Raw genomic sequence first — 26,369 nt, 5'->3', positions numbered from 1 at the left:
AGCAAATACATATATAAAGAATGTTTATGTATTTATATATTTATATATTTTTATGTATCAGTCGTTTAACTATAAATAAGCATGCATGTATAAAATATTGAAAATATTAAATAGATATAAATTATAAAATGTATATAAAAATATGTAAACACCCAACACTTGTCCCACCTCTTTGCCCCACTCCAGGCTGCAGAGCCAAGAATTTGGAGCAGAACTGGTTTTTCCATGTTTTTCCCTGGGTGCCAGCACTTGCTGGGGCTCTCCAGGGCTATCAGAACCATGCAAAGCTGAGATCCCAATTGGTTGGACGGATTGGTTTTGGAGCAGAAATCCAATGAAAATGAAAAAATTTGGCAGGGAGGGGGAAGAGGTTTTTTTGCTTGTTGGGAAAACAGAGAAGAAAACACCCTTTTTGATTATTTAAACTTTTTTGTCTGTGTGTGCTTTTGCCTTTGGCTCACCAGAAAAAAAAAGAAAGGAAAAGACAAACAGAATGTGTCTTGCTGGAATTTGTGTGTTGATTGAGAGCTGTCATTTGTTCCAGAAAAAATGGGAGCTGAAAAACTCTTTTTGGAGCAGGAGGTGCAGGATAAACCTGGCAGGTTTGAACCCTCCATCTCTGCCCCTCTTCTGCACCATGTCCTTGGTCACATCCTGCAAAGATCGGGAGAGAGGGTGTTAAGGGGTCCAGATCTGTCTCCATCCATGAACTGGGCGTTCAGCAAGGGAAGCAGAGTGGAAGGTTGTGTCCCACCTTCTTTTAATACAAGGCACTGGATTTAGGGTGTGGGATATGCCTTGGATTTGGGATGTAGCAGTCACACTCATCCTGGGGCTCAGGTAAGACCAGGAGAGGGGATGAACATCAGGAATGGTCTGGACCATGCAAAATATGTGGGAGTTGGATTAAACACCCAGCAAACTCAGCCTGGGGAGGGTTGGCAGTCGCAGCATTTCCCAGCCTGGGGGTGCTGCTCCCTGATTTGAATTTTTCCAGGTAGTGCCTTTCCCCAGGCAATGGAAAATGAGCATTAAAAAGTGCATAAATCATCCCAATGAATCCAGCTGTGAGTGAGCTGCTGTCGTGAGCAAGAGCACGCAGCGTAATTCAGAAATATCAAAGGATATTGGGCTTTGTGTAATTATCTGTGGAAGCAGGGAGCTATAAAATCCTAATTTCCTTTTATTTAGGGGGTTAAATCTCAGTGGGTGCCTAAAATTGGCTTCCTGCTTGGGGCAGATATCCACCTGGATCTCCATCTGTTTCAGGAGGTCAAGCCATCTCCTCTCCTGTATGACATCGCTGAGTGAGTGTGGACACCTGAGCCTGGCTTTAGACCTCCTTGGTGGCCATGGTGTCTTCTACCCACCTTGAAGGGATATCAGTGGGTGCTCGTGTGGCCCTGACCTGCCCTTTTTCTCCTCCCTGGTTGAGTCTCCTGGACTCAAGTTGGTGGTGGAGCTTCTTGGTTGGTGTCTTCAAGCTGGGCCTGATGGTGGAGCTTCTTGGTGTTCTGAAGCTGGGGCTGGTGGTGGAGCATTTTGGTTGGTATCTCCAAAGTGGGGCTGGTGATGGAATGTTTTGGTTGGTATCTCCAAACTGGGGCTGGTGGTAGAAATTCATGGTTGGTGTCTCCAAGCTGGGAGTGGTGGTTGAGCTTCTTGGTTAGTATTGCTGACTTATGAGGCATAGACAGGGATGGGTGGCATGGCCAGGAGGATGACTTTGGGGTGGAAAGAGTCCTGAATGATTTTATTTCCTTCCTCCCCACAGCTGATAGTCGAAAAAACGACTGACTACCCTTCAGCTGAGTACTCCCTGGTGGAGGATGTAGCCCTCCACTTCACGTGTTTGATGGACAGACTGAACGAGCAGCGCCTCTTTCAGCCGGACCTGTGCGACGTGGACATCGTGCTGGTGCAGCACAAGAGCATCTTCCCGGCGCACAAGGGGGTCCTGGCAGCCTACAGCCAGTTCTTCCACTCCCTCTTCACCCAGAACAAGCAGCTGCAGCGTGTGGAGCTCTCTCTGGAGGCCCTCACCTCGCAGGGCCTCCAGCAGATCCTCAACTTCATCTACACCTCCAAGCTGCTCGTCAACTCCTGCAATGTGCAGGACGTGCTGAACGCGGCCGCTGTGCTGCAGATGAACAACATCGCGTCCTCCTGCCAGGACCTGCTGGACACCCGCTCGCTCAGCCTGGCCACCGACATGGCCCTGCCTGCCGAGGGCTGTGCCGGACCCCCGCCCTACTACTGCGAGATCAAACAGGAGGTGGATGCCCCTCACCCCAAAATCTATGCCCGGGAGGGCAACGACCCCTTCTCGGTGCGGGTGGAGGATGGGACAGGCAGTGGGACGCTCCCCCCTGGCCCAGCCAAGCAGTACTACAAGGAGGAGAAGGATGGAGGTCCTGCTGTCTGTAAGATGGAGGGTGAGGAGTCTGAGGAGGATCTGGACAGCCAGGGCTCCTACAACCGGGAGCAGATCATTGTGGAGGTGAACCTCAACAACCAGACCCTCAATGTCTCCAAGGGCACAGAGGGGAAGGCGGCCACCAGCGAGGCAGCTGTGATGGGGCGGCCAGACGGGGATGGTCGCGACACGGAGGAGGACGGGGAGGAGGAGAATGAGGAAGGGGAGGAGGAGGAGGAAGAGGAGGAGGATGCTGAGGTGGGGGAGGAGGAGGAGGAGGAGCGCAGCGAGGAGGAAGACCTGGAGGAGACGACGGAAGAAGAGGACGATGACGATGATGATGAAGATGCCTCAGAGATGAAAAGGGAAAAGAGTGGGCAGCCCCGCAGGGGCAGCCGGGCATCCAAAGCCACCAAACCTGCCATGGCAACCAGGTCCCAGGAGATGGCCAAGGTGGAAGAGGAGGAGGAGGAGGAAGAAGAAGGCCAGAGGGGAAGGAAGAGAAAGAAGGAACAGGATGGCTTGGGCCAGAAGGTGAAGCTGGAGGAGAAGCAGCATTATCCTTGCAAGAAGTGTCCCCGGATCTTCAACAACCGCTGGTACCTGGAGAAGCACATGAACGTCACGCACAGCCGGATGCAGATCTGCGACAAGTGCGGGAAGCGCTTCCTGCTGGAGAGCGAGCTCCTGCTGCACCACCAGACCGACTGTGAGAAGAACATCCAGGTGAGCAGGCCCATCCATCCAGGGCGTGGATCTCACTGGGGTGAGCATCCCACCAAGGGGCAAATACCTTACCCTGTGGTGGACCATACCCCAAGGGATGGACACCCCACCGAGAGGGAAACAGCCCAGCAAGGTGTGGAGCATCCTACAGGAGATGGATGTTCCACCAAGGGGGAAATACCCCACCAAAGTGTGAAGCATCTCACAGGGGATGGATGTCCCATCAAGGTGGGGGCATCCCACCAAAGGAGGAGCATCCCACCACGGTGGGACATCCCAGTGAAGGAGTGACATCCCAAACACCATGGAGGTCATCCTACCCAGCTACACCATGGGATGAGCTCATGCTCAGATAATGTTGCAGCTGGCACAGGGCAGTTGGGAGGGAACCTTCCTTCACTCATGACCCATATTCAGGCTCAGGAGGGTCCCACAGTGGCCTGGGATCAGAGGATTTGTCCCAGGGGGACTGTGGCTTCCTCTTGTCTGGCTGGGTGATAACACTGAGTTAATTTTTGAGGGATAATTTTTCTTTTGAATTTATTCAGTTAATCTGGATAAAACACTGTGAGCTCCTGATGGAGACACACTCCAGTGTTCCCACCCAGGCTGAACCCCCTTTAGCTTAATTTGAAGATTTGCTGACAGGAGTTAAAATGGTTTTAATCTGCCTTTTGTGCTTTTTTTTGTGTGTATTAGCAAATTTCTGAGTGCTTTTGACATCCATGCATGGCTGGGGCTTGGTGTGTCCTTCCGCTGTGCTAATGAAATCCTGTGTTGGCAAATTGACTCCGTTAAATCCATGCAGTTTTGGGGGGATAGGGAGGCACCCAATCAGAGCAGCAAATGTATGTTCCTGAAGATCCCTCCAAAATCCCATCTTGTAATTCCTGATGAGCTGTTTTACAGGATGCTGCTGCTAATAATTAAAATATACGAATTTTTGGAGAGCTTCTCCCATCACCCTTTCCACCAGCAACTGGATTTTAAATGATCTCACAGCTCTCCTGGATGAAGGTAACACAACCCAAGTGCTACTGGAGCCCTTCACCGATGGCATCCCAAATGAAATAGGGAATGAGCAGGGAACATGGAGGCAGGAACAGTCTTGGCTCATAGGTGAAGCAGTCACTGACCCTTTGGTGCTTCTTCCAGACAAATTCCCAGCGCTGAAGTTGCTTTTTTTGGATGCTTTTTCCCAGAATGGATGAGTGCCATCTCCAGTACCTGTGTGGTGGTCGTTGTTTCAGAGCCTGACATAAAACCTGAGCAGTTAAAAAGGAGTTTCCCCAGAATGTTTCTTCAGCTTCATCTACTTTCCAGGTGGATAACATGGGGCTGTCACCTCATTGTTTCTTTCCCCCCCCCTCCTTTTTATCCCTTTTCCAGACCATTTTGGAATAGGATGAACCACAACTGCCTGTGCAGTGACCTCCTTCTGCGGAAAAAGGGATCAGTGTCTCCCACTTAACTGAACATTTTTAATTTTACAAATAGCCAAATCCACTCCATTTGCTCTGATAATATTTAATAACTATCAACACACCATGGAATTATGTCTGGATGGAAAAGGAATTTTTTTCAGCTCTGTACCTACGACAGGCAGTTTTTATTTCTCGGGTTTTAATCAGATCCATGGAGGGACCATCCATCTTATCCCAGCTAGGTCTCCTGCTTTCTTTCCCTGTTTTGTCCCCAAATTTCATCCATAAAGCTCCAGGTTTTAAGCACCATCCTGCTCCTCGTGTTCATTCCCCACCCCATAATGTGCATCCTATTCCACCACCTGAGAAGTGATTCATCCTTTGCTTTATGGAGTTGTCCTTCAAGCTGGTTTTTTGGCCAGATTCAGTATGGTTTTCCTTTTAACCTGCAAGAATTTATATCCTCATTTTTTCCCCTCATTTGGGCATTACTTCCACATTTTTGAGTGATGATTTTCAGCAGTAACTGAGGACAGAGAACTCGGCCCTCCCGGGTGTTTGGTCCCAGCCCCGGGGGTTTTCCTACCTCTGCTGCTTTCCCTCTACCTTTCATTTTGAAATTCCCCTTCAGCCTCTTTCATTTTAAGTGGAGAAAATGGATATTGATGTGTCTTTGATATCAGGCTCTAGTCCTGAATTAGCCCTGAAATATCCCTTAAAACAGAGATAAAGCTGTTCTGATCCATAGAAATACATACTTGGGAACAGTGGGACTCGGAGGACTACTCATGTTGACATTCGAGCATGACAAGATGAAGATGATGAGGCTTGGGAATGGCTCTGTGACCCTAATTTTTCCTTTGAGGCACATAAATATAAATATATACAGAAAAATACTGTGACTGCACAGCATAATGGTGTGTTTTCCATGGTATCACAGCAGAATTTGGTTGAAGCCCATCAAGGAGCATCTGTTCCTCTGGGAAGGAGGAGAAGTGGAGGAATCCCTCCCTGGGTTCACGAGTACCACTCAGCCACGTTGTTGCAAGATACCTTCAAGGCATGATTTTCTCAACAAATCTGCAAGGAGAGAAGGGATGGTTTTATCCCTGTTGACCAAGAGGAATGTGAGTCATGGAAAGATAAAGGGGAAGGAGTTGACCCTTGGCTTCTGGCAGTGGTTTCCTTTGTGCAAATCTCTCTCCTGTGTTTCCCTGAGCACTGATCTGGTCTCACATGCCTCAAACAGGTCTCACACTAAAGCTGGAGCTTTTCCTGGGGACTTCCAGAGGAACATTGAACTTGTTGGAGTTGAAGTGATTCTCCACCATAATTTCTTGGGAAAGACTTTGCATGTCATGTTGTTCTCCTTGTGCTGATGGACAGGTGGTTTGGGTCCATTTTGGTCAATTTGGATATAATGGAATCACAGATCTGTTTGGAAAACCAATTTAGTGGTGAAGTACCCATAATATCTGCTGAAGACTGGAGCTGTGCCGCTGCCCTGGTTTGGGATTCTCCTTTTTATATTTTTTGCAACTTTCCAGTGCACAGATGGTTGGGATTATTTTATGTAACATCTTCATTTAGGAATAAAATTCCCAGTTGGGAATAGAGCCTTGGTGCATGAGCTGTTGCTTATGCAACACCTGATACAGCCATTGATGGAGATGCCACATCCTCCCCTGGAAGGTCATTATCCCTTGCTCATCCCATGGATAGATATCTGAAGTTTGGAGGTTTTGAAGTGGCAAGATCTGTATCAGACTTGCTGGTTGTTATGATTTTTGGTATCAGCTGTAGCTTTCACAGTGATGTTCCCTTTCCATGGATGAAGCTGCTTCCCCTGCTTCCCTGACCATCTCCTGTCTCCTTGCAGTGCGTGACGTGCGGGAAGGGGTTCAAGAAGCTCTGGTCTCTCCATGAGCACAACAAGATTGTCCATGGCTATGCAGAGAAGAAGTTCTCCTGCGAGATCTGTGAGAAGAAGTTCTACACCATGGCCCACGTGCGCAAACACATGGTTGGTGAGTGTGGGAGGAACCAGTGGCACGGGGAGATCTTGTTGGGGGTGTTGATCCATCAATTTGGCAATGAAAAGTGTTTTCTGTTGCTGTCATGTTGGGTGTTCAGGGCTGGGCTTACTCTTGGGTGAGCTTTCTCACATCACCATCTTGAAATTTGGCCTGATATTCAATGCTGAACCAATGTCTGCTCAGTGCTGGGTTTGGACGTGGTGCTGGGGAATCCCATTTATTTTATTGTTCAGAAGTGGTCAAAGGAAGGTTTGAAGTGTAACCAGTGTAAAAGACGACCAGACCACACCAATGCTGGGCTTTGAAAAGCAAGCTGTACATGGCAACAGTGGTCAGGTCCTGGGCCTTGGAGCCACCAAAGAGACCCGAAAGAATGGGGATTTGGCAGGGAAGTGCTTGAAATGTTGCTGCCATATATCTTCCAGAGATGCTTTGGGTTTGCTGGGGTTGGGCACTGGCATTGGGAGCCACAGCTGGGGTGTGGGGAGATGGATGGTGGAGGGGTGTGGAGGGCTCCTGACCCTGCCCCTGTCCCCACCAGCACACACCAAGGACATGCCCTTCACCTGTGAGACCTGTGGGAAGTCCTTCAAGCGCAGCATGTCCCTCAAGGTCCACTCGCTCCAGCACTCCGGGGAAAAGCCTTTCAAATGCGAGGTAAGGTCCTGGCTATTGCCCCACCCCTCAAACAAGGGCAAAACCACTGATCTGGGGAAAGATTTTCCACTTCTTGGGGCTTCCACCTTGCTTTGTGCCAGTGCAGCTGTAGGGATGATCCCACGCTTTTCCAAACTTTGCATCCCCTCCTGGCTTCAAGGTCCCACCAACTTAATGATGAAACTTGTCCAATGCCAGGATCTGTTCCCCAGTGCCTGGACTTTGCATCCCACCCTAAGCCCATCTAGCCTGCAAACCTGGCTGGGTAGGTCCCAAAAATCCATTTTTAGGGGTTTTTTTTGGGGAAAAAAAGGATTTCTTTGCTGCTGATGATTGAGGGGAATGTGGGGATATTTTGGGTGCTCATCAACAACTCATTGCCCCTGCAGAACTGCAATGAGCGCTTCCAGTACAAGTACCAGCTGCGCTCCCACATGAGCATCCACATCGGCCACAAGCAGTTCATGTGCCAGTGGTGTGGCAAGGACTTCAACATGAAGCAGTACTTTGATGAGCACATGAAGACGCACACGGGTGAGTCCCCCCTTGCCTGGGCCCAAATCCCCTCAGTCAGACTCTCCCATGGAAAGAGCATTGGGATGGGGGTAACATCTTTGAGTGGGTGGAAGGATGGGGTTTTGGGGGACATTGGTAAGGCCCCAATCAACTCGCTTGATGAGACTTTTGAAAGGGCTTACAATGGTTCACGATCTCTGAGTTGGACACATGGAAGAAATACCAACAGGATATTCTAAAGAGGTCAAAACAACAAAAGGTTTGCTGGCAAACTTTAGAAAAATCAGAGAACTTTGGCAAAAGGCTTAGTAGAGCATTCAAGTAACATCAAACACTTCTCACAGCATTTAACTTGGCCCATTCAACTTAGCAAACTTTAAGCCCATTTGATGTTAAGTTGCCTAAAATATTCCAAGGAGAGGGAATTGGAAGGAGAAGAAAGAGAAAGAGAGAAAGACAGAAAAGATATAGAAAAGCACACATATAGCTACCAACTCCTGGGTTCCAAAAACTTCCAAAACAAAAGTAGGGTATAGATGAGCATGATGGCCTGGTGTTTGGCCTTAAATACCTCTTGTTCCTCAAGGGCCCTTCTCCCAGGTGGGACTTCTGGTCATTTGCTCACTCATGAGGTGGATTAGGGGAGAGTGGAGCACCACCTTCAGTGTGCCACGATTGGCAGACCCTGCCAGGCTGGGATACAGGCTCTGGGGTTGGGGTGTGTGGGGCCGTCCACTGCCTCATCAGGACGAGCCCCAACCTGCCCTTCCCACACACACATATACCCCAAAATGCCTCAAAATATCAAATTTTTCCAGTCTCTGACACCCAGCCTAACCAGCAGCTTCTCATCCCTCTCCTCGCATCCTCAGGTGAGAAGCCCTACATCTGTGAGATCTGCGGGAAGAGCTTCACTAGCCGCCCCAACATGAAGCGGCACCGCCGGACCCACACCGGGGAGAAGCCGTACCCCTGCGACGTCTGCGGCCAGCGCTTCCGCTTCTCCAACATGCTCAAAGCCCACAAGGAGAAATGTTTCCGTGTCAGCAACCCCTTGGCTTCGGACACGGCCGTTCCCCAACCCGCCACCAGCCCGGCTCCGCTGCCCCCCGGCCCCGGCGTCTCCCCCCTGCCCCTGCCGCTGCTCCATCCTCTTCCACAGACCCTCCCTCCTCCTCCTCACCTACCACCACCCCCTCCCCTTTTTCCTGCGGGGAGGATAAATTCAAACAACAATTAGGTGTCCCCCACCCCGGCCATGCGCCTGCACGGACTGCTCTGCCCTTCGGGAATGCCTTTCCCCCGGGGAGCCAAGGCTTTGCTTGCTCTCTACCCCCCTTCCTCCTCGTTTTGGGGTTGTTTTGGGTTTTTATTCCTTTTTCTCACCCATCATTCTCTGCAGAGAGGGGGAGCGGGAGGAAGTCCCCCCAAGGAGCGTGGGTGTTGGGGGGAAACCGCCATCCGTCCATAAGGGTGTAGGTAAAAGGCGTTACTGTCCATTTCATCTTCCCACACGCCGGCTTCATCTTCCTCCTGGGATCCTGGTGGGGCTGGGAGGAGCAGGATATCTGGGCTTGAGCTTGCTGGCCAGTGCATCTATACTTCTAAGCCGAATTCTAGTTAGTGGTGCTTGAATCCCTGTACTGTAAAGCTGGTCTTTCAAGTCAGGCTCTTCACCCACGGGGTTGAGAGGTGGGCACCACAGAAGAGCCCACCACTGCCAGCCCCAGTGGCCCGTGGTGAGCGAGCAGATGTCCCCATTGGAAAGCCATTAGCACGCTCTTGTTAGCAGCCCTCAACACGTCTTCCTTCCCTGCAACAGGTTTTCCTCCTCCACAGGCAAAAGCACAAACACCCGCCTTGCATCTTGGGGCATCTGCAGCTCACTCTTGGTTCAGTTTTGGGGTGCCCTAAGGGAACTGGGTTCTGGTGTGCCCTTTCTGCTAATCCTAGCAGGAGCTGGGCTCCTGGGGATGCTCTGGAGTCAGGGAGCTGTTCCTGGGAGAGATCAGCTAACTTTGGGACTGGCAGGAGGGTAGCCTGGGACAGAGCAGCAGGACGCTTCTGTTTCTCGGCAGAATCGGCCCAGAATAGTGCCTTAACAATCCGAATAAACTCCTGAGTGACGAGTGAGCTCCAGGTCGGTCCTATTGCAAGGTTCAGAGCTAAAGTTAGACCGTGTTCAGCCTGGGGATGGTAATGTCCCAATCTCTGGTTTGTTGCCTGCGTTGCTCTCCCAAGCTTCACCTCTCATTGTGGTGCTGGCATCTGTTGCCCTGTCCTGGTTTTGGGGGGACCAGAGTGGACCAGTGAGGGCTGTGCTTGTTTTGGTGATGCCCTGTGGTATTGCTTAGTGCTTGTTGAAGATGTTGAAGTCGAGCTGGTCTTTGGTTTCACTTACAAGTAATATGGCTGGCTTCATGCTGAGGAGGAGGCGGAGAAGAGGAAGGCTTTGCTGTCACCTTTTTGTTGGGCACTGAGGTCCCAGCAGGGTCTCTCGCTGCTGTGCTCTGTCCCAGGGTGTCATGCACTGGACTGACTGTGGTTGTATGTGGTCCCTGCCTGGGGTAATGTCCCCTTTGGAGTCAGAGAGCACCCAGCATGGGCAGAGAAGGGCTGGCAAGAGGTGGGGGGCTGTTGCAGCTGATGTCGTGCTCCTAAAGCCAATGTTGAGGTCACCTACGGACATGGGTTAGGTCATGGAGGAGGTGGTGAACAGCACTGTTGGTAGGCAAGAAGGAAAGAGGTCGCTGAGTGGGCTGCAGGAGCCCTTTCTCATATGCAGCTCGTGCTGGGTGACAACAGAGTGCTGGGGACAGGGAGCCAGGTCTGACTCTGCGAAAAGTCTTGGTGTTTCATCTCCTGGACCAAATCAGCAAAGCACTTGGGCAGCATTGGGGCTGTCGCTGCAGAGATGGGAGGATTCAGCCACATGCTCAGGGGCTTTGCTGTCTGGGGACATGCAGGAGCCTGACAGGGACAGGACAGGGCAGCATCTGCTGTTCTCCTGAGTGCTCTTTGAGTGACTGGTGCCACCTCCTGCTGAGTGGTGCCCCCCATGCCTGGCATCTTGGGAAAGATGACTGATGTTAACATTTTGGAGCAACAAATTCCTTTTCATCTTTGTGTTGTCTGGGATCCTGTGGATCCCAAGCGCCTCTCCCAGTACCAGTGAGCTCACCCCCAACTCCATCTGCTCTGAGCAAAATGAGGTTGCTATGGTGGAGCTGCCCTCACCATATTGACCTTCTCAGGTGGGTTCCAAAGGCTTCTCTGCTATCCCCCTCCACAACCCTGGGGCTCATTGGGATGGTGCAAAACCTTCTCAAACACACACCCATGAGGGATGACGGCTCTTGGGGCCATTGTCTGTCTGAAGGGACCATGACCCATACTGGAAGATGATTGCTTTACAGAAGCATTCAGTGATACCCGTGGAGGTGTTGGAGTGGTCCATGCTGTCTCCTCCTCTGCTGCCTTCCAGATCCCATTCCCTTGGGCTTCCTTGTGCTTCTTTCCCCTCATGTTCAGCCTTGAGACAGGATGGGAGCGCTGTGCCCTGAGGAGGGCTCGCCTTGCTTTTATGGTCTTCTGTGATGGAGCCCATCAGCTGACAGACTTCCCCCCATGTAAACACCCATGCCAACATGTGCTCCCTTGTCCCATTCACCTGGAGGTGGCTTTCCCTGTTCCTGCCCCGGTTCATCCTCCCCCAGTGAGGACCTGCCCCCTCGGATATCTCTGTGAGATGAGAGCACTTCCTTGAGGCTGGAAGCCCAGTGGAAAGCCCAGTGACTGGTCCCAGCTGCGTCCAATCCCCTTCAAGAGCCTGCTCGTAGAGCCACTTGGAGACGTCGAGATGTGACCATGCACACAGCACTTTGGAGAACCAGATCCCTGCTGCTCCCTCCCCTCTCCAAGGCCTGCGTAGTTCCCAGGAGTCCTACAAGGCCTCCAAGCCCTTTTGTCTACACCCGCACTCAGTCCCAGTGTGTCTCCATGTCTGGTTTTCTTTCGCGTGCTAAGAGCTCAGACGAGCCGCTCCTGAGGTGTCTCGTCCATCCCGGATCCGTCCCAGCTGGCCCTGTTGCACCCCTTGGGGTTAGACAGGGCAGGAGGCAGGAGAGTTGGGTCCGTTTTGTTTTCAAGCTTTTTGTTTTATTTTAAATTTTTTAAAATTCTTTCTTTTTTAACTCTTGCACCTTAATCTCTCACGTCCCTTCTTTGACAGACCGCGAGGGTGGAGAGGGGCTTGATTTCCATTACGCAGTTCCTGAATACGCCGCAACGCAACATTCAGCTGACAGCTCTTCCCACACACCTAAACCCCAGACCTGTCTGGGTTGGAATTTTTCTTCTCCCCACTCCACCCTTCATTTGAACTTTGGGGAGGGAGGGAATCATGTGGGGAGGGTCATTTTTGGTTTATATATCCCAGGAGCCTGGTAGCACAGACCAGTTCGCCTCACGTATCCATGGGGCACAGCTGGCCCTTCGGACCACAGCCATAACCCCGGCGTGGTGGGAAGGTGGATGGATGGATGGATGGATGGACGGGTGGGAATGGCTGTGACAGTGCAATAGAGACGAGCATCCGCTGCTAGACAACTCCTCTGAGGTGACTCTTGGTTTGCCCGAAGTCAGGAGGGAAGGACAGATGGACAGACGCCCTTTGTTCACACGGACGTCAAGAGCTTCCCCACACGCAGCCCTGCCTAGAGACACGGAACCACGATGGGAATTGGGTTGAACTCAAAAAGGAAGAAAATAATAATTAAAAAAAAAAAAAGAGAGAAAAAAAATAGGAATAAGAACAACCTCTGTAGCATGGAACTTGAAGGAAATGAATGAAACCCCAAGCACTTGCCTCAAAACTAGTTTCTCATGCCTGGTGTTTGGCTCTGTATTATTTTATGGCATTCAGTATTGGTTGCCCAAACATGCCAAGTTAAGAGTGTATTGGTGGCTCTACAAGTGTGAACAAACTAAACGAAGCACTTTATTCTGTATAGATTAAGGGAAGGCGGGGAGGGGAGGGGAAGCTTGGATGCTTTTCGGAAGCGTCTTAAGTAATGTTCTAGGAAATGTATTATTATTATTATTATTATTACTTTTTTTTTTATGACCATGTGTAATCAATATATGTTTAACTCCAAGTACAGCAGTTACTCTCTTTGGGATGGTGTGAGGAGGGGGAGGCTGAGATGGTTGGATTAGTCCATCCCCGTGGGACCAACTGAGGCAAGTCATTGTCTACCGCAGGAACGGGCGAGTCTTGCTTCGTCGACGGTCCCGTTGGCTAGTGTCCCGGAGGTCCCAAGAGGTTCATCAAAGCCACCTCCCAGGGCACAACTCCCAGTCAGACATCCCCATCCCAAGCCATCCTCTGCCTGGGGGTGCTGGGGCTGCTCTCTGGGCTGCCCACAAGCATGACAAGTCACGGTAGGGAGACTGGTTTGGGTTGTCCCTCGAGGCCAGGTCCTTGGCCATGCTTTGAAACCTGCTTTTGGCCTCTCACCAAGGCACGTTGGGGCTCACTGAGCTCTGAAATTGGTGAGAGGTCAGAACTGGGCCTTTCCACTGCGTTCTCCCAGTCTGTAAGTGTTATGACTGTTACCAAAGAGGTTGCAAGTGGAAGGACTGGATCAATAAACAATTTGTCTTTTATAAAAGAAAAGCTAAAGCTCCACCACTTTCTTTGTTACCTTAATTTCGCTTTATCTTTTTCTTCTCCCCCTTTTTTTCCTTTTCTTTTAAAGGATGTTTTTTCAGGAAACAGTGTGAGGAATCAGAGACGGGGAGGATGAGCTTCCTATGGAATGTTGACTGCTGCCACTGCTTCGCATGTATAGGCTCCGTGCTGGGTTTGGTGGGAGGTGTGTGTGTATGTGTGAGACAACTTGACTGTTGTGGGGCCAACAAAAAAAGAGCTTTTCAGGAAAGGGTGATGAGTGGATAAAAGAAGGGATTCAGTGCTTACAGCCCTGGGGTAAGGACTGAGCTCCTGGTCCTACTGGCTCCATCAGGTTTGTGTGAACTCTGAGTAGGGTCTCTCTGATCTCCTCTGTTGGCAGTGGAGAAACCAAGGAGCACACACAAAAGCACCCAGTGCCTTGATTAGTTTAAAATGGAGCAGGGGGAACCTCACCAACAATATCAGCATGGATATTGGGAAGATAATAAAAGAAGAGATAGTTTTCCCTCAGCCTTGGATGTAGTCTTTGCCACTGCCATTATCTGTAGGGGGACCTGAGCCACCAGAGCTTTTGCATCTGAGCCAGAAAAACACCAGGCAGCAGTGAGGAGTGATGCCTCTCAGCATTCCTGGTGGCAGTTCTTATCTGTGACAGCCTTTGGACTGACACAGCTTCTTGGAGAGGTGGAAGAGCATCCTCAGGCCAGACTTTCACTAGGTGATGTCCAACTTTGCTGCCGTCCTCAGACCAACATGCTGAGATATGGTTCTTGTTTTTCAAACAATGGGATATTTCAAGTTCTTCTGGGTCTTTTTATACAACAGCTTTTTTTCCTTTTATGGTTTCCTGCCCTGTGCCAGTGGTGGCATCTCCACAGCTTTATAATGGACGTGAACCACATGGGAGCACCAAACTCCAGTTTATTTGAGACTTCTGGAGCCTGTATCAGGGGCCACATCACAACAACTCATGGAAGGTCAGCAACATTCTCCTTCTGGCTTCAAAAAGTCCAAAATTCCTCCAGGAGAGCCAAGAAATGTGGCAGGAAGTGAATGGGGATTAACCCTCTCTTAGGGTCGTCAACAACTTTCCAGTCTGCATTCAGCAAGAGGAGCTGAAGCAAAGGTCATGGAATCACAGAATCGTTAAGGCTGGAAAATACCTCTGAGATCGTTGAGTCAACCTTTGACCAATCACCACCTTGTCAACCAGACCAGAGCACTGAGTGCAACTCCCACTCATTCCTTGAACACTTCCAGGGATGGTGGTGGTGGAGGCAGGAGGTGGGATCCTGACACTGCAATAAATGACTTCTAAAAATAGTAATTCTATGCAGGGATTTTTTTTTTTAAATTTTCTTAATTTTTCTTTTTTTCTTTTCTGCCAGAAGCTATTTGGAAGATTCATCTTTAATTAGCTTGGGAATTGTCTACATGAATTTCTGCAGAGCTGGGCAGAAGGTGTTTATTTCTTTTCACTGCATTTTTCACACATTTGATTGTTTCAAAGATTTTTATTCCTTTTTTTTTTCAAGCTACTTTGTGACAGCCAGTCACCTTGGATTTCTTTTCTGAAAATATTTCATTACTGTTCTGATGTGATTGTCCTCTAAGGAGTTTATCCTGTAACTTTTTAAATCCTTCAAATGAAACCAGGACTGGTTCTTTTACTCGCCCTGAATTCTTTTTTCCTTCCAAACGTGTTTTAGTTCCTCCACAACTGCATTTTGATCTAGATGAATCAGCCAGGTATGATTTATGATACCAGAATTTTCATACCACTGTGAGGTAATAATTTTGCAATGTTTGCATTTGTTCTTTCTAAAAATTATCATTGATTATCACCCGTTAGTGGTACTATGACATCATAGAATCAGAGAATTGTTAACGTTGGAAAAGACCTTTAATCTCAGCAAGTCCAACCACCAACCCAGCACCAGCACCGTGTTCACCACTAAACCATGTCCCTAAGTGCCACATCCACATGTTTTTTGAACACTTCCAGTGATGGTGACTCCATCCCTGGAACTCCACTGCCTCTTCCAGTGCTTTACAACCCTTTCTGTGAAAGAATGCATCTTAATATCCAATCTAAACCTCCCCTGGCACAACTTGAGGCTGTTTCCTCTCGTCCTGTCACTGTAGGCATCCAGCTTTCTTCTAGTCCTGGGTAAACTCTTAGTTGTGGTATCCATGGGGAAGAGCTGTAAGGATATGAATCCTAAAATGTCAGCACTCAAATGGGAGAAAAACAGAATAAATGCTGAGGCTCTACATGGGGCTGTTTTGCTCTGTGTGTCCATCATAACTTGTGCTTGGTCCTTGTCTTTGGTTGCTGTGAAGGATCAGTTTCAGCTCTATAAACGTGCAAACACAGGGGATTTCCTTTGGAATAGTAACATTTATTTTTAAACAAACCACTGGTCAGATGGTGTGGGCATCAGGAGATTTCTGCTCTAACAGATCTTTGTCCTGCTGCCAGTAGAGTTCTATCAAAACTTCATTATTGACAACTTTAAAATAAATATTCATTTTTCCTCAGTCAGAAGCTCTCTTTGAGCCAAACACATCTGAGATCTCCTTAGCAAAGTAAAATACTCTTAAAAAAAAAAAAAGTCTGAACATTAAAAATAAGAGAAACAGCAAAAATATAAAACCTTTCCCTAAAAAACAGGTTTTTCCATCCATAGGTGAGGACATTGTGATCTGTGATTGAAGATGAGGGGCCCAAAAAGCTGGAGATGAGCACACATGGCCTCCCCTGTCCAGCTCTCCCCCTTCCCTACCCTACAACTTGCATGACTCCTCCCCCGTTGAGGCTCAGCTCCCGGCCTCTCATCACTCCAAAGTCAAGGTGGAGGCAAAGAACTAAGATTATTTGCTTTCCATTTCAATTTCCAAAGCCCTTCTGTTGCTCACATGATCTTTTCTTTTAACTTCACCCAGGAACTCCAAATTCCAACAGGTCTCTCCTGTACCACTTGACTTTGACCCTTCCTTCTCCTCTCCAAGGAACACCATGCTCACAGACACCTTAGGTGGGGAAATACTTTGTAGACCCCTTTCCCTGGGGAATGTCAACCTAGGCCCCACTTTCTGCTTCCACTCTTTACTGGGGAGGTCCAACTGCAGTTGAAAAGATGGTGAAAAACATGGAGAAAGAAGTGAAAAAATGTATGATCTATTTGTCCTGTCTCCTGGGACTGGAATAACTAATTTTTCTGTGCTTCTCAGTCTTCCCCAGCTCCTTGCAGGCTCCAGATCCCCTCTCCAATTGTCTTGTGAGCACCTTCAAGTTCCCAGAGGTTTTCCAGACACACTCTCCTCTTTCCCACTTCTACAAAAAACTGCCAATCACAGATGCAATGTCCTGCACAGTATCCAGATGCCACATCTCTCATAAGCATCTCCCCATCTCCCCCCATCCCTCCTTGCCCCAGACCCCCATGAAAAGAAGACCAATCACTACATCTTCGTTAGGCGCAGAACATTGAGGCGCACGGGAAGGAACGTGGCACCGGAGGCGTACTGGATTTCCCGGAGGACCCCTTCCCACTTCTTCTGCTCCTCATCATACCTGGGGAGAGGCAGACAGGCAGTTACACTGAGGAAAAGACTCCTCTCCCTCCCTCCAGCTGCTCTCCATAGTGGTGGGAGCCCGGGTGTGATGTCCCACAGGAGGTATTTGGGCACAAGAATCTGTGGGAGCTGCACAGGGACTTTCGGCCCTGGTGTGCTCTGGTTTGGGGGAACGTGGATATCAGCATGTGGTCTTGCAAGGGAGGGGATATTTTTCCTCTAGGAAAGGGGTTGATGGCACCAAGGTGGAACATCCACAGTAAAGGACAGCAGGATCCTGCTGAGGGTGCCAGAGCACTGATGTGAGGGACAGGAGCAGCCAACACTGCTTTAGCAGCTGTCACAAAGTGCTTTCAGCCCACTCCTCTCACATGTAAGTCTTTCTGCTTCCCAGCCCAGACTCTCTGCTTCCCATCCAGGCCTATCTGCCTCCCAGCCCGAGCAGTGGCTGTTCCCAGGGGGAGGAAGCATCGTACAGATGCTGCTCCACACCAAAGGGGAGGCTGGAACCAGCTCCAGGCAAAATGTCAACACACAACAAAGCCAAAGGAGCAGGTTTTCCCTGGTCTGCTGCTGTTTGAGGCTGGGAGAGATCACTGAAGCACTAATGTGCTCTCCAGCAGAGCACTGGGCAGACTTCCCACCAGGTGACCCTGCGTTGAGCCTGCAGCCTCGTGCTGGGGTGACAAAATCCATCTCACACTGACGGCATCAAAAAAGAGAGAAATTATCCATTTCATCACTGACATCCCTCCCACGCTCCCTTGGACAGCCCTGGGGAAGATCATCACCTCCAAACATCGTTCAGCTCTGTTGGCACCAGCTCTCCCGACTCTGTCTCCACTGTGGCGAACCCCCCGAGCAGGTAGAGCACCCCGGACAGGCTGACCAGGCTGACGGAGCTGCGCTCCTGAGGGAACTCAGTGAAGGTGTCCCACCTGCCACATTGAGAGAGGGGACAAGTTAGAGCACCCTGGCCACCCCCACAGTGAGGATGGCCTCGAATGAGGATTCAGCTACTGAGCTCACTAGTGACAGATTCAGTAGTGCAAGTCTAGGTGGGATGGGACCATTCGCTGGCTGTTTTTAGGGACAGCTGTTTCCATCATCATTGTTTAAGTTTGTTTTGAGCATGTGGACCAGTATGTCCCAGTGCTGGGACTGCAGCTGCAAGAGCCACCCAAAATCAGAGCATTTATTGTGTTGGGTGAAGCTCTCAGAGAACCCAAGGACAGCACCAGTGGGTTCAACTACTTTGAGGACGAGCCTGAGGTGATCCACAGCCCAACCACAGTGACATTGGTGATGCCCAGCTCTCTGAGGAACCATAGAATCCTAGAATGGCTTGAGTTGGAAGGGGCCTTAAAGATTATCCAGTTCCAACTCCCCTGCCATGGCCATATAAACTGGAGGAACTGACATCAGGAGTCACAAACAAACTCCAGAACGGCTGGAAATTGCTGACTGTACACCTGCAGCTACTACTTGTGTAACCACAACTCAGGACGTACTTGTTGGTGGCAATGTCATAGACCTCCACCGAGTTGGTCAAACCGGAGTCGGTCACACCGGCTGCCACGTAGATTTTGTCCTTGTGCACGGTGGCTCCGAACAAGGAGCGGGCGGTTTTCATGGGAGCCATCTCCTTCCACTCAAACTTGGCTGGGTTGTAGACATACATCTTCTTCAGGCACTTCCTGGAGAAAAATGAGAGGGAAAAAGGAGCCTCGGTCACCTGCCAAGGGGTGGTTTTGCACTGCAGGGGTTTGGGGGTGTCTTCTGGGGAGAAGGGGGGGTGTCTAGGGAGGATTTTGCTCCTCCACATCGGCATGAGTGGAGGAACACAACCTTTGTTGGGTGTGCACCCAATGATGTCCATGCCTGGAGTCACCACTTGTGTGTGTAACACATCCCTCCTGCTGTGCCCACTGTGGATAGGAGCCCTGAAAGCTCAGCTTTGTGCTCACGCACCTAGATATGGGTCCATGTAACCAGCAGCCTCTCAGGAGCTCTCACATCCATTGTTTTAGTGCTCCTGATCCACTGCGACGCTGCAAAATATCCTCAGTGACGCCCCTGTCCCCAGGTCGGCAGCGTGAGGTGTGAAGATATGCACGTTCACACCTTTCAGACCATAACCCTTCCCAAGCAGGACCAATCTTTGCTGGATTGTGGAATGTTTGCTCTGCAAACACTCACATTTGTGCCCTGCAAGGCAGCCACCGTGACGCTCACGCGCGGCTGCTGAGCATGTCTGCTGCAGGAGGGCAGGATGGGGGCAGGGGGAATGAGGTTTTTCCCTCCTGTTGCAAGTACACGTCTGGATTTGGCTGTTGTGACCACTCTGCTCCACAAGTCCAAGACAGGAGACCCTAAAAGTGAAGGGGCTTCTTGCTCTTCAGTGCCTCTCCCAATCTGTGTGACATTTACTTTTTTGTGAGCAAACGGGAACACAGAATGGTTTGTTTTGGAAGGATCTTCAAAGACCATCTCATTCCAATCCCCATGGGCAGGGCCACCTTCCACTAGACCAGTTTTCCTTAAAGCCCCTTCCAGCATGCCACCAGGGATGGGGCAATACGTTCTTTCTCCTGTAAGGACACTGCCACCTTCCTGATGTCCCTGTTGGCCTCCTAAGGTTTTGGAAAGGGCTGCAGGCACAAAGGTGAGCTGGGAAGGAAAGACCCACATCTCCCAGCCCATCCAACCCTCCTTAAACCATGTTGAGGAGGTACCAAGCCTGCACTCCCACTGGTTTGGGGATTTTCTCTTGCTTTTTGACTTACTTGTCACTTCCTTTGCCCCCGATGACATAGACAAGATCCTTGTGTGATACCACTGCATGGCCATAGACTGCGTAGGGAAGGGGATCGGCCTCGCCCCACTTGAAGGACCTGGCTCAGAGAAAGATGGGAAGCAAAAGGATTTGTAGCTTGCTGAGTGACAGTTAGAGGAGATGGCATTTCCCAGACCTAGAGGGGAGCACGGGGTTGGACTCAATCTCAAAAACACAAGGTCTGCAATGAGACAGGCTCATCCAATAAATTTTGTGATCCTAAAAAAAAGGTGACAATAAAATAAGCAGAATATTTATGCTAATAGCTATTATTTTCTTGAGGTCTTCAGGTAGGTGTAGGGAGGGAGCAATAATTTCCCCTTGAACCTCCTTTTCTCCAAGCTGAGACCCCCTCCCAGCTCCTTCAGCTGCTCCTGGTGCTCCAGACCCTTCCCCAGCTCTGTTCCCTTCTCTGGGATCCCTCCAGCCCCTCAATGTCCTTCTTGTCATGAGAGCCCCAAAACTGGGCACAGGATTTGAGGTGCAGCCTCACCAGTGCCCAGCACAAAGGAAGAAAGATTTCCCTGGTCCTGCTGGCCACCGTCCTGCTGATACATCCAGGCCTTCTTGGCCACCTGGGCACACAGCTGGCTCATGTTCAGCCACTGTCCATCAGAATAATGCTGGAATAATATCAACCAAATAAAACCAGAGATAAAGTGATGCTGATCACATCTCTACCAGCTGCAAATTGACACTCAAACCGCCCCATGAGCACTTAGCGGGGGCAGACAAATTCTTTCCCATAGTCTGCAGGGGCAGATAAATGCCCTGTTCTGTGGGAATGGAACTGGTTTCAAATCTCTGCCTATAAAACAGACTTGGAAGCACACACAGCTAAATATAGACCAAGCAAAGGCTTGTTGATGCCTGCTGCTCTGTCTCTTTGGGGCACAGAGCAGCAGGCTTTGGAAGTTTCTGTCTCCTGAGAGCAGAACAGGATGGTGCCTTTTAATAAAGCTCATGAGCTAGCATGGGTCAGAGCCCATTGTCCAAAAATAATCAGATATTGAGCCTGATATCAATCAGGATGAGCCATTCTGTGACACATCTGAAAATTTTAAAAACAAGCTTTTCTGTTCAAACCTCTTTTGGTGAGACTACAGTGAATGTCACTGAACCTTTAATCAATGGGCAAGAGCAGAAGGTTTAGCAGAAGGAAAAACTCCTCTGTACATGTCTCACATGAACATCTACTGATATCAGTCCCAGATAACAAAATATTCCCACAAAGGCTTCCATCTCCAGGAGGCTCAGTAAACAGAGCAGCTGAAGTGAGGCAGCTCAGAGCCCCAGGGCACAGCTCGAGACAGTCCCAGCATCCAGATACAGAGTTCAAGCCCTTCTCCCAAACCTTTTGACCCCTGGAGAGCTGGAATCGCTTTGCATGGCAGCTGCTCCACCCTCTCCTCTAACCCCCTCCTGCCCCACACTCGCACTGAGCACTCACAGCCGGTCGTAGCACAGGACCGAATCCAAGGTCTTCTCTCCCTCCTTCAGTTCCTTCCCTCCAACCACAAAAATTGAGTTTTCTGCCTCTCCCAGGCCGAAGAGGCAGCGAGGGGAGGGCAGCGGGGGCATCCCCAGCCAGTCTGCGTCCAGATGGTCGTACTGGAAGGGAACATATGGTCATTAGTGTGTGCTCACCACGCCCATTTGGTTAGCAAAAGTCAGGGTCCAGAGGACAAGGGCGAAGTCTGTCCCCATGTGCAGCTTGGTCACCCCAGCAGCACTCTGTGCAATATTCCTGTGGCTGTGCCTTTGTCACCTGGAGCAGGATGGGAGATCTGAGGGCAAACCCAAGCCACATATTGTATGATAAACATTTTATGACAAGGCATATGAGCAGAGATGGGTCTGCAGCAACATGATATGCTCTATTCATCAAAGCCTGGACTTTACAGAATCACATTAAAGCTGGAAAATCTCTCTGAGATCATTGGGTCCAGCCTTTGACTAATCACCACCTTGTCAACTAAATCATGGTGTTAAGTGCCTCCTCTGGTCATTTCTTGAGCACCTCCAGGGATGGTGACTCCACCAGTTCCCTGGACAGCCCATCTCAATGCCTGAACACCTTTCCAGTGAAAAAATTCTCCATGATGTCCAACCTGAATTTCCCTTTGTGCAGCTGGAGGCCTTGTCCTCTTGTCTTGTCACTGGTTGCCTGGGAGAAGAGGCCAACCCCCACCTGGCTACAGCCTCCTTTTAGGGAGCTGTAGAGGGGGATAAGCTTTCTCTTGAGTCTCCCTTCAAAAATTGGAACTATGAACAAGCTTGGTCATCTTTGGGTGACAGACTTCCATGATGGACTTACAATGGATTTTTCCTGGGACTGGAGGAGGGAAGCATTTCAGTCTTGGAAATTTTCCTGAACCTTTTCATATGTAGAACACCTTACAGTGCTTCATCCTGATATTCTCCCTCTCTGCCAGGTAACAGGGTGGTGCCAGCAATGTTGGCTACACAGATAAAGTGTGCCAGACCCATCTGACAGATGAGCAAGCTGCTGGATCAGACCACCGAATCCTTGGACATCCGTAGATCAAGGCATTGCCTCATCTCCCACCAGAAAAAAGAAAAAATCTGAGACTCTGAGAACTGTGGCTTAATGGGAACTGGGGCAAAAAAAATTAATGTAGCTTGATAGAAGAGGGAGGGATGTCTTGCAGCCAATTTAGTGGGACTGCAGGGTGAAGCTGTGACGCAGCATTGCCTGGGAGCACTGTTTGCCGTGGGCTCAGGCCAAGGAGCTCCAGCCTCATGAGTTGGCTCCAAAGACAGCCTCAGCTGGGTGCCTGTGGTTTTTGTCTCTTTGTAAGCTGTGGTCCACATATGTGTTATTTATAGTGCGACCCTGAGCAGTTCAGTCATCAGGATAGTTCCTGCTTCTTGATGGATTCAGCATTGTTTTCGAGTCATAAATCTTTCAAGTGACAAAGAAAGGATACCCTTTTTCCATCTGAAATGTCAATGGAATCATTTTGCTCCTGCCAAAATCTGCAAGGCCTCTGGGATTTATCAGCATTTTTATATTTTGGTGCCTGTTCTTAAATCTAAATTATCCCTGACCTAGCAGTCCTGCCTTCAGCAGGGAGAATGTGAAATTTGGGAGGATAGAAACAGTCAGAAGGTGTAGGGAGCTGCAGCACAGTCGTTCAAGAGCTTGTCATCAAGGTGCGCATCTAACTATGTCATTTCAGCTGAAAAAAAGGGCTCAAAACTTCTCTTGCTCGTACAACAACCATGAGCTACAAAATGACACTGATGTAATAAATTAAACATTTGCAAACTGATGGCACTCTCCAGCCCCAGGACTTGTCTGCTTCTCACAAGCACAAGTGACACAGTGAGGCGTGGAAGGATCACTGTCCCCTTCTTGTGGGGGAGAGCTAAAAATGACCTCACGATGCTCAAGGCATTTACCACTGAGTCAGTGGCAAACTGGGAGCTGAATAGAGAAATCTTGCTGTTTGCAGTTTAGAACCACAGAGTGCTTTGGGGGGAAGGATCTCCAAAGGTCTTTCATCCAACCCCCATGTTCAAAGGGGCACAGAGTTGGAGAAGATTGGAGGGCTTTCTGCAGTCAAATACTAAATGTTTCCAAGGAATGTTTCCAGTGTTGCCCCACCCCTGGAAGTGTCCAAAGCCAGGCTGGATGGAGCTCTGAGCAACTTGGTGTAGTGGAAGGTATCCCTGCTCATGGCAGGGGTTTGGAACTAGATGATCTTCAAGGTCCCTCCCAACCTAGGCCATTCTATGATTCTATGGATGTTCTGTGACCTGTCTGGACCCTGCTCCACCTCTGCTGGGAAGATTGATCTTTAGCCACAGGTTTGGGCTGAATGAATCTGCCTGCTCTGCACAGGTAACTGATGGGCTGAGGACTCTTCCTCCTGGCTTCTCATTCCCTGGACTTCACCTGGCCTGCACAACCTCCTGCCCCTTTCCAGGTGAGGGCAAGCATGGTCCCTGCATGGTATGCAGCCCTACTGATGAGGGCAATGAGTCAAGGGAGGCATCAGGGCTCTGTGTCTCAACTTGACAACCACCCCCATTTTATCCTTTCTGCCTGGAGATGTTATTGTTTTCCCCAGAAGATGTGAGCCTGGGACACGTTATTGTTTCTTCCCAGAAGACTTGAGCCATGGAGAAAAACAAAAAAAGTATTTCTGGGTATGGGAGGAAGAACAGAGGATTTACTGGATTCCTCGGGGGCAGCAGGAAGGGTAGGCGCCTTGCCTTAGCTGTCTACAGGGAAAGACATCTGGGCTACAGCCCAAGCTGGGGCTCAGATTGCCTGTGCAGCTCAATCCAGCCACAGTTCGGTCACTGCTGAGCTAGAACAGCCACTTTCCCTGAGGATTATCCCCAAAGACACCACATGGTGGTTTCTCCCTCACAGGATGGAAATGGCTGAGGCACAGACTCTGAGCTGGAACAAACCCATCTCCAGGGGCAGGAACAGCCCTAGGAATGGGACACATGTTGGGAGGCAGGACATGCCCTGTGTCCTTGGGGTGTTCGCTCTGTGGCTGCAGCTGCTGCTGCTGCTGCTGCTCCTTTTTTGGCACCTGGCAGCTTCACCCTTGGGTTTTGCTGGGGTTCGTAACCAGGGAACACAGGAGATGCAAAGCAGAACCCGGGTCTGATGCCACAAACCTCCCAGTTTGTGAGCACTATGGCAGCCAGGGCTGGGCCAAATTCACTGTTCTAAACAATCCTCCATTCAGAATTTGGATCAGGAAGGCTCATTCCTATTTCTTACTCCTTCAAACCTTCTTCTTCTTCAACGACCAGAACCACCCCTCAGTGGCATCTGCCTTAAAAATAAAGGGAGAAGAACCTCTAGTAAAGCAACTCAGATGCTTCTCCTTCATTTACAACTTTCCTTTTAACATCATGTGACAAAAAATATTACTGGCTTCACATGGAAGCTAAAGCCTCGTGATGCTCCCAAGTGGTAAAAGAAACAAAAGATAAAGGTAGTACCTGTAGGAAGTAGGAGCTCATGGGATCCTCTTTGTTGTCTTCATTGTAGTATACGCCTCCAACAATGAAGATCTGATTCTCTTTGGTCACCAGACTGATGTGGTTCTTCGGGATTTGAGTAGACAGGGAGGCAAAATAGCACTCATTGGCATTGGGGTCATAGGCCACTGCCCCACTGTCGCTCACCATGAAAATAAGGTCCTGGAGGAACATCCCAAAGCGCATCGTGTCATTCAAGATCCCAGGGAGAGCCTCCTCCTCTGTATCTTCATCTACTGCTCCATTGACAACATTCTCCTTTGCTTGATTCTCACTGTTCTTCTTCACTTTCCTCTTCTTCACCACCGTGAATTTGCCTTTCTGGGCATCCTTCACCATCTGCAGCTTCTTGAGCAGCTCCGGGCTGGACTTGACCATGGTGTGCTTCTCCACGTGGTCCGTGATGTAGTTGTTGGGCATGAGGCGGAAGCGGATGCTTTCAAAGATGACGGGCAAGGCCTTCTGTCGGCTCTCACGGTCCTTGGTCCCCACCCACTTCATCACCACCTCAAAGACACTCTCCTCCTTCTCGATGTTCAGGGAGTCGCTGGAGATGATGGCAATCAGCTCATCGGGGGAGAGCTGGTAGAACTCCTCGTCCCGCGAGACCAGCGCGAAGCGGTCACAGATGAAATCCCGGGCGGCCACGGCCAGCCGGGCGCAATCCAGCATCAATCCCAGCCGGAAGATGGCCAGGCAGTTGCTGAGGCAGAGCCGCTTCTGCAGGAAGGACACGCACACGGTGAAGATGGAGGGAATCTGGAACATGTTGGCCACGGAGAAGATGTCCTGCACGTTCTGCTCGGTGATCTCGAGCTCAGAGGTGTAGATGTAATGGAGGATCTTGCCCATGACGTCTGGATCAACATCTTCCAAGCTGACTTCCCTCTTCTTGCTCTCTTCCATGTCTGAAAGGAACATCGCCCGGAAATACGGGCTGCAGGCTGCCAGCACCAGCCGATGGCAGGGAAACTCCTTCCCTTTGACTTTTAAGACACAATCCAGAAACTTATTGTGGTCCAACATGTCTTTGAGTCCATCTTGGAGAAGAGTTTGCTGGTAGAGACGCAACTCTTCCACTTGATCAAGAGGCAAACCCATGGTGACGAGTAGCCGCTCGTTGTTTTCCGCAATCCTTCTTTTATGGCTAAATATTGGTGGCTATATCTATAACTGAGTGAGGAAACTTGCTCAAAGCAGGGCTCACAGCCTCGCGGGCTCCCAGACCGCCGGCACACTGGGAATGTGAAACGCTCGGTACGCTCCCAGCTGTCTGTGTACTTCAGTTTCCAGCTCGGGGCTTTATATATAGACACAGCGCTGCAGAGCTTAAGGAATCCATACTGCAGCATGTGTAAGCCGATCACCCTTTAATATGACACATTGGACAAGGAGGAAGGGAGGGGGCCGGGGGAGCAGCTGAAATTCCAGCCTCAGTAATTCAGGAAGGGTC

The 26,369-nt window shown here is 49.9% G+C and overlaps 2 protein-coding genes across 3 annotated transcripts in view; one reads left to right on the top strand and one right to left on the bottom strand.

Moving 5' to 3' along the window:
* Positions 1 to 13,452, top strand: part of ZBTB47 (zinc finger and BTB domain containing 47) — a 15,827-nt gene extending 2,375 nt beyond the window's left edge. The window contains exons 1-6 of one of the 2 annotated variants that reach the window (XM_017746759.1): positions 1,239 to 1,385; positions 1,775 to 3,142; positions 6,446 to 6,593; positions 7,144 to 7,259; positions 7,649 to 7,793; positions 8,648 to 13,452. In XM_017746759.1, the coding sequence (XP_017602248.1) occupies positions 1,353 to 1,385; positions 1,775 to 3,142; positions 6,446 to 6,593; positions 7,144 to 7,259; positions 7,649 to 7,793; positions 8,648 to 9,015 (2,178 nt within the window). In that variant the 5' untranslated portion in view covers positions 1,239 to 1,352 and the 3' untranslated portion in view covers positions 9,016 to 13,452. Of the gene's footprint in view, positions 1 to 1,238; positions 1,386 to 1,774; positions 3,143 to 6,445; positions 6,594 to 7,143; positions 7,260 to 7,648; positions 7,794 to 8,647 lie in introns of those variants that run through there. The other variant, XM_008643106.2, reaches the window with a different exon arrangement.
* Positions 13,453 to 14,824: 1,372 nt separating this feature from the next.
* KLHL40 (kelch like family member 40) lies at positions 14,825 to 26,198 on the bottom strand. Its single transcript, XM_008643105.2, has 6 exons — positions 24,878 to 26,198; positions 21,336 to 21,496; positions 19,836 to 19,943; positions 18,561 to 18,746; positions 17,841 to 17,987; positions 14,825 to 17,047 (listed from the first exon to the last, which is right to left on the bottom strand). The coding sequence occupies exons 1-6, from the start codon at positions 26,015 to 26,017 to the stop codon at positions 16,936 to 16,938; spliced, it is 1,854 nt and encodes a 617-aa protein (XP_008641327.1). The 5' UTR covers positions 26,018 to 26,198; the 3' UTR covers positions 14,825 to 16,935.
* Positions 26,199 to 26,369: the final 171 nt, after the last annotated feature.

The sequence above is a fragment of the Corvus brachyrhynchos genome, unplaced genomic scaffold, assembly GCF_000691975.1.
Source record: "Corvus brachyrhynchos isolate BGI_N302 unplaced genomic scaffold, ASM69197v1 scaffold18, whole genome shotgun sequence".
Lineage (NCBI taxonomy): Eukaryota > Metazoa > Chordata > Aves > Passeriformes > Corvidae > Corvus > Corvus brachyrhynchos.
This window is presented reverse-complemented; position numbering and strand designations above follow the sequence as displayed.

Excerpts from the sequence above, each read along its gene's own strand:
- KLHL40 (XM_008643105.2), bottom strand. The coding sequence starts at position 26,017 with ATGGGTTTGCCTCTTGATCAAGTGGAAGAGTTGCGTCTCTACCAGCAA. Across the intron at positions 21,497-24,877 it reads TGAGCTCCTACTTCCTACAG|TACGACCATCTGGACGCAGA; the intron begins GTACTACCTTTA and ends GTTCCCTTCCAG. Across the intron at positions 18,747-19,835 it reads GGGGGCAAAGGAAGTGACAA|GAAGTGCCTGAAGAAGATGT; the intron begins GTAAGTCAAAAA and ends ATTTTTCTCCAG.